We start from the raw sequence: 16,660 nt of genomic DNA, 5'->3' as shown, positions 1-16,660 counted from the left end.
TGCCAAATGACATGCCCTCCGTTTGAGTGCTTTGTGCCCGATGGTCTAACAGAATATTGCTTCTTGAGTGGGGGCAGATATTCCACGTTCGCCATTGGGCATTATATAGGGGACGGTAGCTTGGTGTCTGTGGGACTGGATGAGTCGCCCTAAGGTTGTGAGTTCACAATCCCACCAGCGACAAGTAGTGAATCTGATCATGTGCGAGCTGACACCAGAAAACGATCGTGGAAGCTGCCGGACTGTCGTGAGAACTCGACTGGTTCGCTAATGCCCTTCAGGCAGGGGAACCTGCCACCCCAGCTGGTCTGTTCTACACGTGACTCCAGTCCCATAGTATGGGGTTTGACTCTGAGTGCCCGCAAGGCGACTAAGAATGGGTAATAAATACTGGATTACAAGTGTCACCCACATCCCCGGATTAAATTACAAAAAAACACCTGGTGAGATTCATAGAGGGAAATCGAGCAGGGAGGATTGCACGCCCGTTAAGAATCCCATCCAGTTATTCCGTCTATTAACTTAAGTAGGCAGAAATTCTGGTGAGCTCCCTGCCCGATATTCCTCTACGCAGCCAATTCTTACAGGAACATAGGAGCAGGAGGAGTCCATTCAGCCCCTCGAGCCTGTTCCACCATTCAATTAGATCATGGCTGATCTGTATCTTGATTCTATTTACCCGTCTTGGTTCTGTAAACCTTAATACCCTTACCTAACAAAAATCTATCAATCTAAGTTTTGACATTTTCAATTGACCCCCCCAGCCTCAATAGCTTTTTTTGGGGGGGAGAAAGTTCCAGAATTCCACTAGCCTTTGTGTGAAGAAGTGCTTCCTGACATCACCCTTGAATGGCCTAGCATTCATTTTAAGGAAGGCAGATTATTATCTGAATGGCAATAGATTGGGAAAAGGGGAAGTGCAACGAGACCTGGGTGTCCTTGTGCACCAGTCGCTGAAGGTAAGCATGCAGGTGCAGCAGGCGGTTAAGAAGGCAAATGGTATGTTGGCCTTCATAGCGAGAGGATTCGAGTACAGGAATAAGGATGTTTTGCTGCAGTTGTACAGGGCCTTGGTGAGACCACACTTTGAGTATTGTGTGCAGTTTTGGTCGCCTTATCTGAGGAAGGATGTTCTTGCCATGGAGGGAGTTCAGCGAAGATTCACCAGACGGATACCTGGGATAGCAGGAATGACGTCTGAGGAGAGATTGGGTCGATTGGGCTTGTATTCGCTAGAGTTTAGAAGAATGAGAGGGGATCTCATTGAAACTTATAAAATTCTAACAGGACTAGACAGACAAGATGCAGGAAGGATGTTCCCGATGGCGGGGGAGTCCAGAACCAGGGGTCACAAGCTAAAGATAAGAGGTAAGCCATTTAGGACAGAGATGAGGAGGAATTTCTTCACCCAGAGAGTGATGAACCTGTGGAATTCTCGACCACAGAAGGCCGTTGAGGCCAATTCATTAAATATATTCAAGAAGGAGTTCGATATATTTCTTAAGGCTAAAGGGATCAAGGGATATGGGGAGAAAGCAGGGACATGGTACTGAATTTGGATGATCAGCCATGATCTCATTAAATGGCGGAGCAGGCTCGAGGGGCCGAATGGCCTACTCCTGCTCCTATCTTCTATGTTTCTATGTTCTGGACCCCCCGTGCCCACCCCACCCAACATTCCCCCCACCGCCCCCACACCCCACCCCACACTCCCCCCACCGCCCCCACACCCCACCCCACACAAGAGGAAACATTTTCTCTTTATCTACCCTATCAACTCCTTTAATCATCTTAAACACCTCGATTCGATCACCCCTTGATCTTCTATACTCAAGGGAATACAAGCCTAGTCTGTGCGACCTGCCCTCATAATTTAAGTTTCAACTGAACAAAAGAGAAAAATCTGCCCCAGCATTATATCTTACGCTCTCCTGCTCTGCAGCCAATGTTGGCGAGGTTTGGTTTCTGGGTACATTAAGAGAGTTGTGTTTTTTTCCCTCTTCCCCTCAGAAAACGCTGTACACAATAATTTCAGAAAATGCAAAGTTCAAGAGGTACATGGAATTACTACAGGTAAGAGTCTGCGTCCCAAAAATGGAAGAGTTTCGGGCAGGAGCAAATAACGAGCGCCTTTAAAGGCCCTTTGGAAAAAAAAAATACATTCCCTTCGGCTTCCTTCAAAGGTGTAAGTCAGAACTTTAGGAAGAGCTGCCACCAGTTAACGACAGTCTTAAAAATAATGTAGGAGAACTAATAGCGTGGCATCTGCCCAGCTTGCTCTGTTCAGTAGACAAGGAGTTGTGGTGGCTTTGTGCAGATCTCTCCCACCTCGTTTAATTAACATTCTCTTTTTACAACCAGAAAAGTGATCTTGCCCAACTCCTAGAAACTTCGGGACCGTTTACGGTTTTCGTGCCAAGCAGCAGTGCTTTGGGTGACATGGAGGATGGGACACTAGATTTCTTGCTTTCAGCTGAGGTAACAAAATGGTCGTTTTACGATATGTAGATGTTATTACAACAACAACTTGCATTTATATTAAAAGCAAAGACTTGCATTTACATAGCGCCTTTCACGACCGCCGGACGTCTCAAAGGGCTTTACAGCCAATGAAGTACTATTTGAAGTGTAGTCACTGTTGTAATGTAGGAAACGCGGCAGCCAATTTGCGCACAGCAAGCTCCCACAAACAGCAATGTGATACTGACCGGATAATCTATTTTTGTTATGTTCGTTGAGGGATAGAAATTGGCCCAGGACACCGGGGATAACTCCCCCTGCTCTTCTTCGAAATAGTGCCATGGGATCCTTTACATCTGAGAGAGCAGACGGGGCCTCAGTTTAACATCCCATCTGAAAGACTTCACCTTGGACAGTGCAGCTCTCCCTCAGCACTGGTGTATCAGCCTAGATTTTTGTGCTCAAGTCCCTGGAGCGGGACTCGAACCCACAACCTTCTGCCTCAGAGGCGAGAATGCTACCCACTGAGCCACAGCGCCTAAACGTCCCAAGGCGCTTCACAGAACTGTTTTAAGTCAAAAAATTGACACCAAACCACATAAGAAATAAGGGCAGATGACCAAAAGCTTTGGTCGAAGAGGTAGGTTTTAAGGAGCGTCTTAAAGGAGGAAAGAGAGGTGGAGAGGTTTTGGGAGGGAGTTCCAGGGGCTAGGCAGCTGAAGGCACGGCCACCGATGGTTGAGCGATTATAATCAGGGATGCTCAAGAGGGCAGAATTTGAGCAGCGCAGATCTCTCGGGGAGGTTGTGGGGCTGAAGGAGGTTACAGAGATAGGGAGGGGGGCGAGGCCACAGAGGGATTTGAAAACAAGGATGAGAATTTTAAAACCGAGCCGTTGCTTAACTGGGAGTCAGTGCGGGTCAGCGAGCACAGGGGTGATGGGTGAACGGGACTTGGTGTGAGTTAGGACACAGGCAGCCGAGTTTTGGATGACCTCAAGTTTACGTAGGGTGGAAAGTGGGAGGCCAGCCAGGAGTGCATTGGAATAGTCAAGTCTAGAGGTAACAAAGGCATGGATTATGTAGTGTATGTAACCGTTCTACCTTTAAGAGAACTATTGTATGTAACCGTCCACCTTTAAGAGAACTATGTTAGGTGTTGCACTACTTTATCTTGGCTGCGGTATACTGTAATACCGGTGGTGACCACACCGGTATATAAGTGCTGTGTAATGAGTGATTGGGCAGATTCGCCCTGACCTTCGAATAGTAAAGTCCTGTTAAAGTTTACTCTTGTAGTCTGTGTAATAATTTGCAATATAACACACAGATTTTACAGTGGCGACGAGTTCGATCTTACCCTGCGGCAGCGATACATCCGAAGCAGTTAACGAGCGTCGAGAAGAGGCATCCGCCCTCGTCGTTCTGCTGAGAGAAGACTCGAGTCTGCAGAGCAAGGAAGAAGGAAGAATTCAGACACGAAGCCTTCCATCAGCAACAGGCAGTGATCGTCCCTTCTGTCACGGTGGTGAGTGAGCCGATCAGCCACGAGAAGCAAGTCGGCCACGTTGACTGGGAGTAGGGGGGAAATAAAAAGAAACGGAGGATAAGGGCGGTGAACTCGACCACGGTCGGGGGAAAGGAGCCGGACAGAAGTCGGGGCCAGAGACGCTGAGACTGGGGCAGCGTAGGGCACGGAAGCCGCGGTACAAGTGGGAACGCAGCCGGTGTGAGAGACCGGGCTACAAGCGGGAACGCAGCCGGTGTGAGAGACCGGGCTACAAGCGGGCTGGGAGACGCAACAGCGTCGTGAGACAGCTCGACCGCGACCGGCGAAAAAGGCCGGGCAGCTACCAAGGCCGCGAGGCGCTGCGACCGGGATCGTGAGGCGCGGGAAGAAATAAAAAAATAATAAACAAATAAGACCGCGGAGAACTCAGCCGCAGCCGGGGGAGGAAAGGACCGGACTGCGAGAGGGCTGGGAGGCGCGATTGGAAGCCGCTGAGGGAGAGACAGAGCCCGAGCGAGCGGGAGAGACAGAGCCCGAGCGAGGGGGAACGGGACCGAGCGAGGGAGACCGAGCGAGATTCCGCCCAGCGGCTGGAACTGTTCGCCGCCAACGGGTTGTCCCCAGCGCCGGTTGCCCTGCCGAGAAAAGGGAACAAGGAACGCACTGAAGCCGGCGCGCAGGCTGCGAACCCCGAAAGCCAGCGGTCGTCGCCCGAGAGCAAAGCTTACCCCTCCCGCCAGGGGAAGAAACGCGGGAAGCCGCCAGTAGGCGGGGAAGAAGACAGGAGCGGGAAACCGCCATTTTGAAAGTGGGCGGGGAAGAAAACAAGCGCGGGAAACCGCCATTTTTGGAGAAAAAAAAGTAACGAACAAATTCGTTGTTGTTTCTCAGAAAGATAGTGAAGATGCCTAAGCATGGTAACATCAATGACTTCGATTCCGAGGTGGAAGATTGGGCCACGTATGTAGAACGCATCGAGATATATTGTGAGGCCAATAAAATAGCAGATGATGATAAAGCTCTAACCTTACTAAACTCAATGGGGGCGAAGACATACGGGCTATTGAAGCATCTTCTATCACCAGCTAAACCGGCGGATCAGACTTTCGCTAATATTGTTGCTGTCCTGAAGGATCATTTGAACCCCACACCGCTGATGTTGGCGGAACGATTCAAATTTTATGCGAGAACGCAACGGAAAGAGGAAAGCAACGCGGAATACTTGGTTGAACTACGTAGATTAGCGAAATACTGTCAGTTTGGGGAAAATCTGACAGAGGCATTGAGAGACAAGTTCGTGTGCGGGTTGTCGAAGGAAGGAACACAAAAGCGACTGCTAGAAGAGAACAATCTCACACTTGATAAGGCTGTCCTTATTGCAGCATCGCACGAAGCCGCAGCGAGAGGCACTGCAGAAATGCAGCTGAAGGCAGCGGTACTCAGCGTGGATCAAATTACTTCGGGTACAACGAAATGTTATCGTTGTGGGAAGACAACACACGACCAGAACCAATGCTGGTTTAAAAACCAGGAATGTAGAAAATGTGGCAAGCTTGGTCACATAGCTAAAGTATGCCGGTCAGGAAAGAAGACCAGCAACAAAAAAAAGCCTCCGCAGGAAAAGTACAGCAAGGTGCACAAGGTGGCTGAGAAGAGTTCGGATGAACAGAATTCGGATTCAGACCCAAACGGCCAGGAACTGGGTAGTCTGAGAATTCACAATGTGAGTAAGGAAGCTGACCTACAAACTATCTGGGTCATGCTAAAAATAGCCAGAGTCCAAGTAAAAATGGAATTGGACACAGGATCAGCCCTATCAGTCATAAATCGAAGGGATTACAACCGGCTATTCTCACATATACCCTTGAGAGATACCAAGATCGTATTGCAGACATACACGGGGCATAAAGTATACCCCATCGGAAAGATAAAAGTCAAGGTGAGAGACAAGGGCAAAGAACACCAAGGAATGGACTTATATGTACTACCTGAGGGAGGTCCACCACTTCTGGGACAGGAGTGGATCAGGGAAATAAACATGGAATGGCACTACCTAAAAGCAATAACGAGTGAGAACTCGGTGAAGACAATCAGCTCAGACTCTGAAACTGATGACGATAAGACCAGCCCAGGTGCGAAAGACAAGTCTAAAATGGACTTGCTGACTAAGGTTGGAAAAACGAAGGAGTGCATAAGTGCTTATGCTTCAGAGGAGAACAAAGTTTCAGAACAGAATTCCACTGAACAACAACAACATAGTTTGACAGAGAATCCTGAGTCTGTCCAGTTTACAGACATGCACAATTCTGAGGAACACCAGGCTCGAACTCAACTCCATTTCAAATTACAACAGCAATTAGAACAATTGAGTTGCCGTCTTGAGCAAGAGATGAAAGCAATTAAAAAGTTCTTTGACACAGAGTGGGAGAATCTGGAAAGACAACAGAAGCAGCTGATGGAGAAAAGGGAGCAGGAGCACACAAACCGTCTGCACGAGGAGGCCAAACGAATCAAAGCTGATTCGGTTTCTGAAGGTGCGTGCTCTAATCTGGTGGAGCAAGATGTTCAACAACTGAAGGCGCTTGTTAGCAGGTTGCAGGCAGAAAAGGCTGATTTGGTCGCCATGAATTCCGAGCTCCTACTGAAGTTGGGTGCAGCATCACCGGACGATTCATTTGTGGAAATTCGAATGGTGGAGGCTGCGGATGATGGCGAAGTAGAAACAGCAAAGGAGCCCCAGGGCAAGGTTATAAACATCCCTGCAGCTACTGGGAAACGGATGATGTCAGAAGAGTTAACGGTCAGCCAACTCCTTCATATGCTGAGGGACAAGACTCTGAAATGGGAACAATTTGAACATGAGCTTAAATCTTCAAAGGAGAGGGGTTTGGAGCTCTCAAAAGTTATTGAAATAGCTGAGGTTGCAACACAGACTGAGAAGATGGCAGCAGAGCAACCCTTGGATGCCAAAAGTACGCTGACTCACGTCAATGTTGAACAACAGAATGCTGAAACAACTGCTCCAGTAGAGGGATTGAATAATACGATCAATCAATCTCTGAATGAAGTTGAAGTATTGAAATCACGAATGAGGTCATTAGTAAAAGACTTGCAGGAAGCCCAGAAAAAGCTGGAGGAAGCTGAACACATGAAGAAGTCTCTTCAGGAGAGATGTCTGGAATTGGAACAAAAGCTGACTAACGTCCAGCTGGGCATGGAGGAAATAAAAGACCCTCTCGCTGGCCTAGCTCAGGACGACACTGATTATTACCACGTCCTGTTGAACGACACCGAATATAACGATGACCTGTTCTGCCCAGCTTGTGGGGAAATCTTCCGAAGTGCAAAAACCCTGAAGAATCACAAAAAGTCTAAGAAACACCGGGAGATAGTGGCGCTGCTAAGGCAACAGGAGAAAGAGGAGGAGGAACTGTGCATGCGGCTGGCAGCAGAGCACAGAGAGTCTCCAAGAAGCAGGAAAGGAAAAGACGAAACAGAAGAAGATGACCCATCTGAACCATTATCACCCCTACCAGATCACGCACGTGGTCCCTCCGAACGGAACCAAATCAGTTTGGAAGTAGAAAAACTTCCCAAGGTACTCAAGCTTTTAGAAGTCAGCAATGCTGGTTCAGAAGTGACGGAAGTTCAAGCTGTTAAGTCCAGTGAAGGACTATTGGATGAGTCACCCCAGCAAAGTGAACCGACTACACCACAGGGAACTGCTACACCACCGAGGCGTTGTCCAGACCGAGTCAAGAAGCACAGGAGGCGCCTCCACAGAGACTGAATCTGTGAACTGTTTTCCGCAGAGACTGAATCTGTGAACTGTTTTCCGCAGAGACTACATCTGTGAACTGTTTTTACATGAAGTTGGATATATGTTATGATGTTATGTTTAATGGGGAATAAGTATGTTGTAAGCTAAAAAGGGAGGATTGTAGTGTATGTAACCGTTCTACCTTTAAGAGAACTATTGTATGTAACCGTCCACCTTTAAGAGAACTATGTTAGGTGTTGCACTACTTTATCTTGGCTGCGGTATACTGTAATACCGGTGGTGACCACACCGGTATATAAGTGCTGTGTAATGAGTGATTGGGCAGATTCGCCCTGACCTTCGAATAGTAAAGTCCTGTTAAAGTTTACTCTTGTAGTCTGTGTAATAATTTGCAATATAACACACAGATTTTACAGATTACACTATATGACTCTCCACCGGCGGTTTATCGGTAGGTGATTTGGCGGGAGCGCAGTTTTTGCAGAGCCAGTAAATCAGCTGATTTGGCTGGTTTAGGAATCACACACACCGCAACGATTTTTCTCACCCCTTGGAGTTGTTTAAAATGAGACGGTATGAGGTATCTTACGTCTTAATGTGCTTATTTTGGGGTCAGCCTTGGCTCAGTGGTAGCACTCTTGTCGTCTAAGTCAAGAAGGTTGTGGGTTCAAGCCCCACCCCAGAGATTTGAGCTCATAATCTAGGGCTGACACTCCCAGTGCAGTACTGAGGGAGTGCTGCACTGTCGGAGGTGCTGTCTTTCAGATGAGACATTAAACCGAGGCCCCATCTTCTTGTTTAGGTGGATATAAAAGATCCCACTGCACACTGGATGCAGAGCTCTCCCACGGTCCTAACTGAAACTTATCCCTCAACCAACACTTCCAAAAACAGGTTAATTCATCTCATTGCGGTTAGTGGGATCTTGCTGTGCTCAAATTAACTGGTGCATTGGCCTAGAAAACAACCATGACTGCATGTCAATAGTAATAGAGTCATAGGGCAGGATTTTCATTGGGCCGTGGAGGCGGGATTGGAGGCGTGTGGGGGGTTAAAATCTCGAAATCAGGGGGGCACGAACCCATCTCGTCCCCAACCCGCCTCCATGCCAGTTTCAAAGGAGGTGGGTACCCGACCTGTGCTGGGACCCGTCTCCCCAAGGCGGGAAGGGGATTAGTGCCAATTAACTGCCTGTTAACAGGTAGTTAACAGACAGTTTTTAGCCTAATCCCTATTTTTATCCCTGAAGTGTGGGATTCCCGACGCGCCAAACCACGCCAAGTTAGCGAGGTGGACCATCGGGCTGAAGGGCTTGGAGGGTTCGAGATGTCAGTTGTTTAGGTGAGTGATGGCTGCATGAGTGCAGAGGTAAGTGTGTTTGGTGTGTGTAAAGTGTTTAAAGAAGTTTAATTACCTTTTCTTTCCTTTACAGCTTTCCTTCCTTCAGGTCTCGGGAGTCCCTCATCTCACCGGCACAGAAAGCAGAATGGCCGCGAGCTGTCAAAAGTTGCAGCATTCAGCTTTCTGTTCCAGGGAGATCTCTAAATCATCCTGAGAGGAAGGAATTAACTTGGAGTACAGATTGTCAGTGTTTGACAGCTTCAAACAGCTGCTGATATTTCATCTGTCAAAAGCTCTTCACAGATGAATTGTCAATCTGTGATGACATCTGTTGCTGGGTGGCCCTTAATTGGCCTGCCGAGCCCGCTGGGTGGGCTCAACAAGGTCAATCAAGTGAAAATCGCGTGGGTTGACCACAACTCGATGGAGGCAGGTCTACAACCCCAAAAGTTGTAGTCCCGCCTCCTACACGCCTCCAGTATTAAAATCCAGCCCATAGAGTCATAACGGCACAGAAGGAGGCCATTCGACCCATTGAGTCCATGCCAGCTCTCTGCCGAGCAATCCAGTCAGTCCCACTCCCCCGCTCTATCCCCGTAGCCCTGCAAGTTTATTTCCCTCAAGTGCCTATCTAGTCTCCCCTTGAAAACATTGAGTGTCTCCGCTTCCACCGGCAGTGAGTTCCAGGTCATCACCATTCACTGTGTAAAAAAGTTTTCCCTCACATCCCCCCTTGCATCTCTTGCCCAAAACCTTAAATTTGTGTCCCCTAGTCCTTGTGCCATTCACTAGTGGGAACAGCCTTTCCCCGTTTAGCCTATCCAAACCTGTCATAATCTGGTACACCTCTATCAAATCACCCCTCAACCTCCTTTGCTCTAATGAAAACAAATCCAGCTTCTCCAACCTGTCCTTGTAGCTAAGATCCCCCATCCCCGGAACTATTCTGGTAAATCTCCTCTTTTTAAGACGGCACCTTCGACAGTGCAGCACTCAGCTCCGATGGACGGGTCACATTGTCCGCATGCCCGATACGAGACTCCCAAAACAAGCGCTCTACTTGGAGCTCTGACACGGCAAGACGGCCCCAGGTGGGTAGAGGAAACGCTTCAAGGACACCCGCAAAGCCTCCTTGAAAAAGTGTAACATCCCCATCGACACCTAGGAATCCCTGGCCCAAAACCGCACAAAGTGGAGGAGAAGCATCCGGGAAGGCGCCGAACACCTCGAGTTTCTTCGCCGGGAGCAAGCGGAAGCGAAGCGCAAACAGCGGAAGGAGCGCACGTCAACCCAAGCACCCCACCACCCGCCCCTTCAACCACCGTCTGCCCCACCTGTGACAGAGACTGTAGGTCCCGCATTGGACTAATCAGCCACCTGCAAACTCATTTTTAATGTGGAAGCAAGTCATCCTCGGTTCCGAGGGACTGCCTAAGAAGACTCCCTCGGCACTGCACTGGAGTGTCACTCTAAATGCTCAAGTCTCTGGAGTGGGAATGTGAACCCACAACCTCCTGCCTCCGAGCTGAGGGTGTTACCCACCGAGCCACGGCTGACCCCTTAATTCATTGGCTGTGAGGCACTTTAGGAAGTTGTGAGGATGTGAAAGGCTCTATATAAATGCAAGCTCTTTCCTTAATGGGGTCATTTTCTGAGTTTGTGTTGGATGAATAATCGTGAGCAACGTGCCTTCTATTTCTCAGTGAGTCTTAGCATGAGTTTGAAAAGTGTCCCCGCTTCTATCTGAGCTTGTTTCTGTTCTGTGTAACGTTTGTGGTGTTAGTAATATCATTCCATTCTTGTTCAGGGCAAACAGAAGCTTAAGGAATTGGTGAGACATCACATCATTCCTGCAACTGAGGTTAGTCCTTTGCTAATCGGAAAACAATTATAAAAATACAATGCAAAAGCCAAATACCGCGGATTCTGGAAATCTGAAATAAAAAACGGAAAATGCTGGAAATACTCAGCAGGCCAGGCAGCATCTGTGGAGAGAGAAACAGAGTGAACGTTTCAGGTCGATGACCCTTCGTCAGAACTGGAAGAAGCTGGAGATGTAACAGGTTTTAAGCGAGTGCAGGGGCAGGGAAAGGGAGGGAGGGGAGGAAAGAACAAAAGGGAAGGTCTGTGATAGGCTGGAAGGCAGGAGAGATTAAATGACCAAAGGGATGATGGTGCAAAGCAGAAGGGAGTGGTAATGGGACAAGTAAAGAAACAAAAGTTGGGTCGAGAGGAGGTGTAAATGGGAATATCAGAACCATTACCAGCACCTGGTGTCCGAACAAATGGGAGCGGTGGTTATGATCTGAAATTGTTGAACTCAAAGTTGAATCCGGAAGGTTGTAAAGTGACTAATCGAAAGATGGGGTGCTGTTCCTCGAGCTTCATTGGAACAGCGTAGGGGGCCGAGGACTGAGAGGTCAGAGTGGGATTGGATGTGAAAGGCTTTGCATAAAATACAGAGGGTGTGTAAGTAGTCAAGGAAGTGGGAGGTCTGGGGAAATAGGAGAAAAGGAAAAACCTGAGGGTCAGGTGTGAAATTAAAACCGGCCTGAAAATGAGGATATTCCACAGAATTACATCGAATCTACAGCACAGAGACAGACCATTCGGCCCAACTGGTCCACCTGACTTCATCTCACCCCATCAGCATAGCCTTCTATTCCTTTCTCCCTCATGTGTTTATTGAGCTTCCCCTTAAATGGATCGTTGCTATTCGCAAGTTCCACATTCTCACCACTCTCTGGGTAAAGAGGTTTCTCCTGAATTCCCTATTGGATTTATTACTGACTATCTTATATTTATGGTCCCTAGTTCTGGTCTCCCCCACAAGTGTTTTACAACATGGAGGTCTAGTTGTGTCCTTCACTAGTTCCTGTTAAGAATGTCCTGTCTCTACATCTACTCTCAAATACTTTCATAATCTTAAAGACCTCTATCGGGTCACCCTTCAGTTTTCTCTTTTCTAGAGAAAAGAGCCCCAGTCTGTTCAATCTTTCCTGATAAGTATAACCTCTCAGTTCTAGTATCATTGTCGCTAAAACCAATGTTCAGACCAGCGGGTTACAAGGTGACTGGGAAAAAGATGAGATATTGGGGGTTATTTTAACCTAACGCACCAGGCAGGAATCCCATGGGATTGGGCGGAATGCCGGGTTTACAGCCCGCCCAATATTACTTGCCATTGACTTCAGTGAAGAATAAAATCAGGACGGAGTGTAAAATCAGTGTTGCTCCCTGACATGAATCAGTCATTCATGAAAGAAAGACTTATGAAATAATACTGAGCGGCCTACGGGTGGCGCTGTCCAGGGAGAGTATAAATACTCGGGCACGGGCCCAGCTTGCGCAGGACATTCTTAACAGGAACTAGTGAAGGACACAACTAGACCTCCATGTTGTAAAACAGTTGATTAAAGCTTTGTTTAACGCTTAGACCAAGTGCCTAGTAGTTTTCTTACGTCACTCCCGATCCCGTGGGATTCCCGACCAGCGGGTTAGTCTAAAACAGGCCCCCCATTGATCGTTCATGAAGCTTGCATTGCGCTCCATTGCATACAAGGCCAGCGGCAGGGAGGTCAGAGTGGGAACGGGGAGGTTGGAGTTAAAATGGCGAGTCACAAGCAGCTCGAGGTCACACGGCGGACAGAACGGAGGAGTTGGGCAAAACAGTCACCTAATCTGGATTTGGTCTCCCCAGTTTAGAGAAGGCCACACACTGAGCGGTGAATACAGTATGTTAGATTAGAGGAAGGACCAGTGAATGGCTCCTCACGCTGTTTTTCCTTTGTATAAACCAGCTGGAAGTTTCAAGTCTTCTCTCTTCACCCAACATCCTGAGCTTAGCAAATCAACTGGTAACACTGAACGTGAGCCACAACGTGAGTAGATCCTCTATTCAGTAACGAGGCCTGAACTCATTTATGCATTTTGTTTTACAGCCTTTAGTTTATCACAGAAGGTTTGTGAAGAAAAAATACAGGATATTTACCTTGGTTATAACGCGCAACTTTAGTTCCAGCTTTGCGCGAACATTAAACTTGTGCGGGTAGATTTTGACTTTGTGCGATACAGGTAGACTATCCCTTATCTGTACTTCCGAAAACCGAAAACCTCTGAAAACCGAAAGTTTTTTCGTGGAGCGTAACTAGAGTATTTATGGTCTTTATTTATCCCACTATTTAATTTACCAAATTATTACTGTACAAATAAACTGTAATACTCTTTATAGTCTTTATTTATCCCACTCGTGTGAATATTCATAAGGTTCGCTGCAGAAATATTAATGTGTTTGCTTACAGGGTGCTGTCCAGACCCCCGCTAGGGTGTTACATACTGATTCTGAATACCATTCTGAAATCCGAAAAATTCCGAATTCCGAAAAACATCTGGTCCCAAGGGTTTCGGATAAGGGATAGTGCACCTGTAGTGTAAAATGGTGGCAGCGAATCGACAGCCCATTTTACAACTCTCCTGATTTTTATTACCATTGATTTCAAAGATGTAAAACAGGCATCGCTGGCAAAGCCGTCATTTATTGCCCATCCCTAGTTGCCCTTGAGAAGGTGGTGGTGAGCCGCCTTCTTGAACCGCTGCAGTCCGTGTGGTGAAGGTACTCCCACGGTGCCGTTAGGGAGGGAGATCCAGGATTTTGGCCCAGCGATTAAATTTATCAAATCAGTTGTTATATTTTTCCCCCTTCCCAGTTGGTACCGTACAAGCTGTGGCCCAAGAGCATCTGTGGAGTGAGAAACAGAGTTAGCGTTTCAGGTCGTTGACCCTTCATCAGAACTGGAAAAACTGGAAAAAGCTGGAGATGGAACAGGTTTTTAAGCAAGTGCAGGGGCAGGGAAAGGGGGGAGGGGAGGAAAGGACAAAAGGGAAGGTCTGTGATAGGATGGAAGGCAGGAGAGATTAAGAGACAAAAGGGATGATGGTGTGAGGCAAAAGGGGATGGTAATGGGACAAGTAAAGAAACAAAAGATGGCTCTAGATGAAGTGTGAATGGTGATGGCAGAATGATCGACAGCTGCCATGTGGGAGAGAGAAAAAAAATGGGGAAAAAAAGGTAGAGGCAGAGGTTATGGTGTCCACACAAGCCTTGGCAATCGGGCCAACAAAGCCCAGGAATCTCGATGCTATTTGTACTTATATTTCTTGTTCACTGCTTTATCCTGTTTGGATTCTGAGGGCCTGTAGGTTTGGAAAGGGCTGTTGTTTGTCTCATCGCTGGGGAAATCCAAGAGCACCAAGATCTGACAGCACCAGTGATTGAAAGATGTGCAAATTTGATGGGAACATGAATTTAAACTTGAAAAGTGTCCGCTGAGGCTCCGTGGTATGGACCTAAGCGGCTTACATAGACCAAAGCTTGAACATAAGAAATAGGAGCAGGAGTCGGCCATTCGGCCTCTTCGAGCCTGCTCCGCCATCCAATGAGATCATGGCTGATCTTCTACCTCAACTCCACTTTCCCGCACTATCTCCATTTCCCTTGAGTCCAAAAATCCATCACTCTCAGTCTTGAATATAATCAATGGCTGAGCCTCCACAGCCCTCCGGGATAGAGAATTACAAAGATTCACAAGAAATTGAAGAAATTTCTCCTCATCTCAGTCCTAAATGATAAAAGCCCCTTATTCTGAGATAAAAACAGGAAATGCTGTAAATACTCAGCAGGTCAGGCAGCATCTGTGGAGAGAGAAACAGAGAGAAACGTTTCAGGTCGATGACCCATCGTCAGAACTGGAAAAAGTTAGAGATGGAACAGATTTTAAGCAGGTGCAGGGATAGGGAAAGGGGGGGGGGAGGAAAGAACAAAAGGGAAGGTCTGTGATCGGATGGAAGGCAGGAGAGATTGAGAGACAAAAGGGATGATGGTGCAAGGCAAAAGGGGATGGTAATGGGACAAGTAAAGAAACAAACGATGACTCTAGATGAGGTGTAAATGGCGATGGCAGGATGAAAGACAGCTGCCATGTGAGAGAGAGAAAAAAATGGATAAAAAAAAGGTAGAGGCAGAGGTTATGGTCTGAAATTGTTGAACTCGATGTTGAGTCCAGAAGGCTGTAAAGTGCCTAATCGAAAGATGAGGTGCTGTTCCTCGAGCTTACGTTGAGCTTCATTGGAACAGTGCAAGAGGCCGAGGACGGAGAGGTCAGAGTGGGAGTGGAGAATTAAAGTGACAGGTGACCGGAAGCTCGGGGGGTCACCCTTACAGACTGAACGGAGGTGTTCCACAAAGCAGTCACCCAATCGGCGTTTGGTCTCCCCAATGTAGAGGAGACCGCATCGTGAGCAGCGAATACAGTATACTAAATTGCAAGAAGTACAAGTAAATCGCTGTTTCACCTGGAAGGGGTGTTTGGGGCCCTGGACAGTGGGAGGGGAGCAGCCTGTGACTGTGGCCCCTGGTTCTGGACTCCCCAGCCATGGGAAACATCTTCCCTGCATCTACCCTGTCAAGCCCCTTAAGAATTTAATATTTGAGAATTTTGAACACTCCTGGTACAGCATATCTCAACTGAGGCATATATAAGGGAACAGAAATGTACGGTGCCTAGACGCTCCGAGGTAATGTGACGCCAGCGATTGTTATTGATTCATGGATGAGCCAACGTGGTCTCTACGTGCAGCATTTTTCTTGGCTTGTTACAAAATATCTTTGAAACATTTGTTGTCCATCTCTTGCACAGGGGCAGATTCTCCTGGGTGCCCAGGGTGCAGCTGTTGACGAAGCAGACATACTTGGCAAGAACGGCAGGATCTACTCTTTGGGTGGTGTTCTGGTTCCTCCGTCCATTCTCCCAATCCTTCCCCACAGATGTGATGTCAAAACGTACAGGCTTGCAACGGTAACAACCGGCATCAGATGAAACGATGAAAGATTATTTGACTCGTGGTTCTTCATGTTAGAAAAGGTCTTGCCGATTATTCGCAAACCATGTCTTGACGCTTCGGTCGCCACCCCCCCTCCCCGCACTGAATTTCTGCGAGTCATCCATGTACACCTGCCTCTGGCGGGAACACAGAGATAGGCAGGAGATCCAGGTGTGCTGACCTTCTCCGGCAAGCCCTGGTCTGGGGAGCGGAACCTCCGTCTGCCCCAGACAAAGGTCACCAGCAGCAGAGGGGGCATGGCCAGGGGGAGGGACCTCCAAAGCTGGGAGATTCCTCGTCCCTGGTTTGGGATCCAGTATACCGAGAGAAAGAAGGTGGACTGGCCCAGTCCACACTGGAAGTGGGGCCCACATCTTGATGTGATTGCCAGTGGGCTGAAGTGTCCATGAATCACCAAGGGCGAGTTCTCAGGAGGAAAAACTTTTTTACGCAGCGGGGTGGTTTGGATCTGGAATGCACTGCCTGAAAGGGTGGTGGAGGCAGATTCATTCGTGGCTTTCAAAAGTGAATTGGATAAGTACCTGAAGGAAAAAAATTTGCAGGGCTACGGGGAAAGGGTGGGGGAGCGGGACCAGCTGAAGTGCTCTTGCAGAGAGCCGGTACGGGCTCGACGGGCCGAATGGCCTCCTTCTGTGCTGTAACCATTCTATGATCCTTATGATTCTGTGA

At 47.9% G+C, this 16,660-nt stretch overlaps 1 protein-coding gene across 1 annotated transcript in view; it reads left to right on the top strand.

Annotated features, from left to right (window-relative positions):
• LOC147106398 (stabilin-2-like) overlaps window positions 1–16,660 on the top strand; it is a 206,221-nt gene that overhangs the window by 46,387 nt on the left and 143,174 nt on the right. The window contains exons 14-18 of the mRNA XM_086009731.1: window positions 2,011–2,073; window positions 2,362–2,478; window positions 10,899–10,952; window positions 12,892–12,972; window positions 15,787–15,945. Coding sequence (XP_085865857.1) covers window positions 2,011–2,073; window positions 2,362–2,478; window positions 10,899–10,952; window positions 12,892–12,972; window positions 15,787–15,945 — 474 coding nt within the window. The remainder of the gene's footprint in view (window positions 1–2,010; window positions 2,074–2,361; window positions 2,479–10,898; window positions 10,953–12,891; window positions 12,973–15,786; window positions 15,946–16,660) is intronic.

The sequence above is a fragment of the Somniosus microcephalus genome, chromosome 16 (genome assembly GCF_052327205.1).
Source record: "Somniosus microcephalus isolate GS21.2 chromosome 16, FLI_Smic_1.0, whole genome shotgun sequence".
NCBI classification, from domain to species: Eukaryota; Metazoa; Chordata; class Chondrichthyes; order Squaliformes; family Somniosidae; genus Somniosus; species Somniosus microcephalus.
The sequence above is the reverse complement of the archived record's forward strand: the minus strand, read 5'-3'. Positions and strand labels throughout refer to the sequence as shown.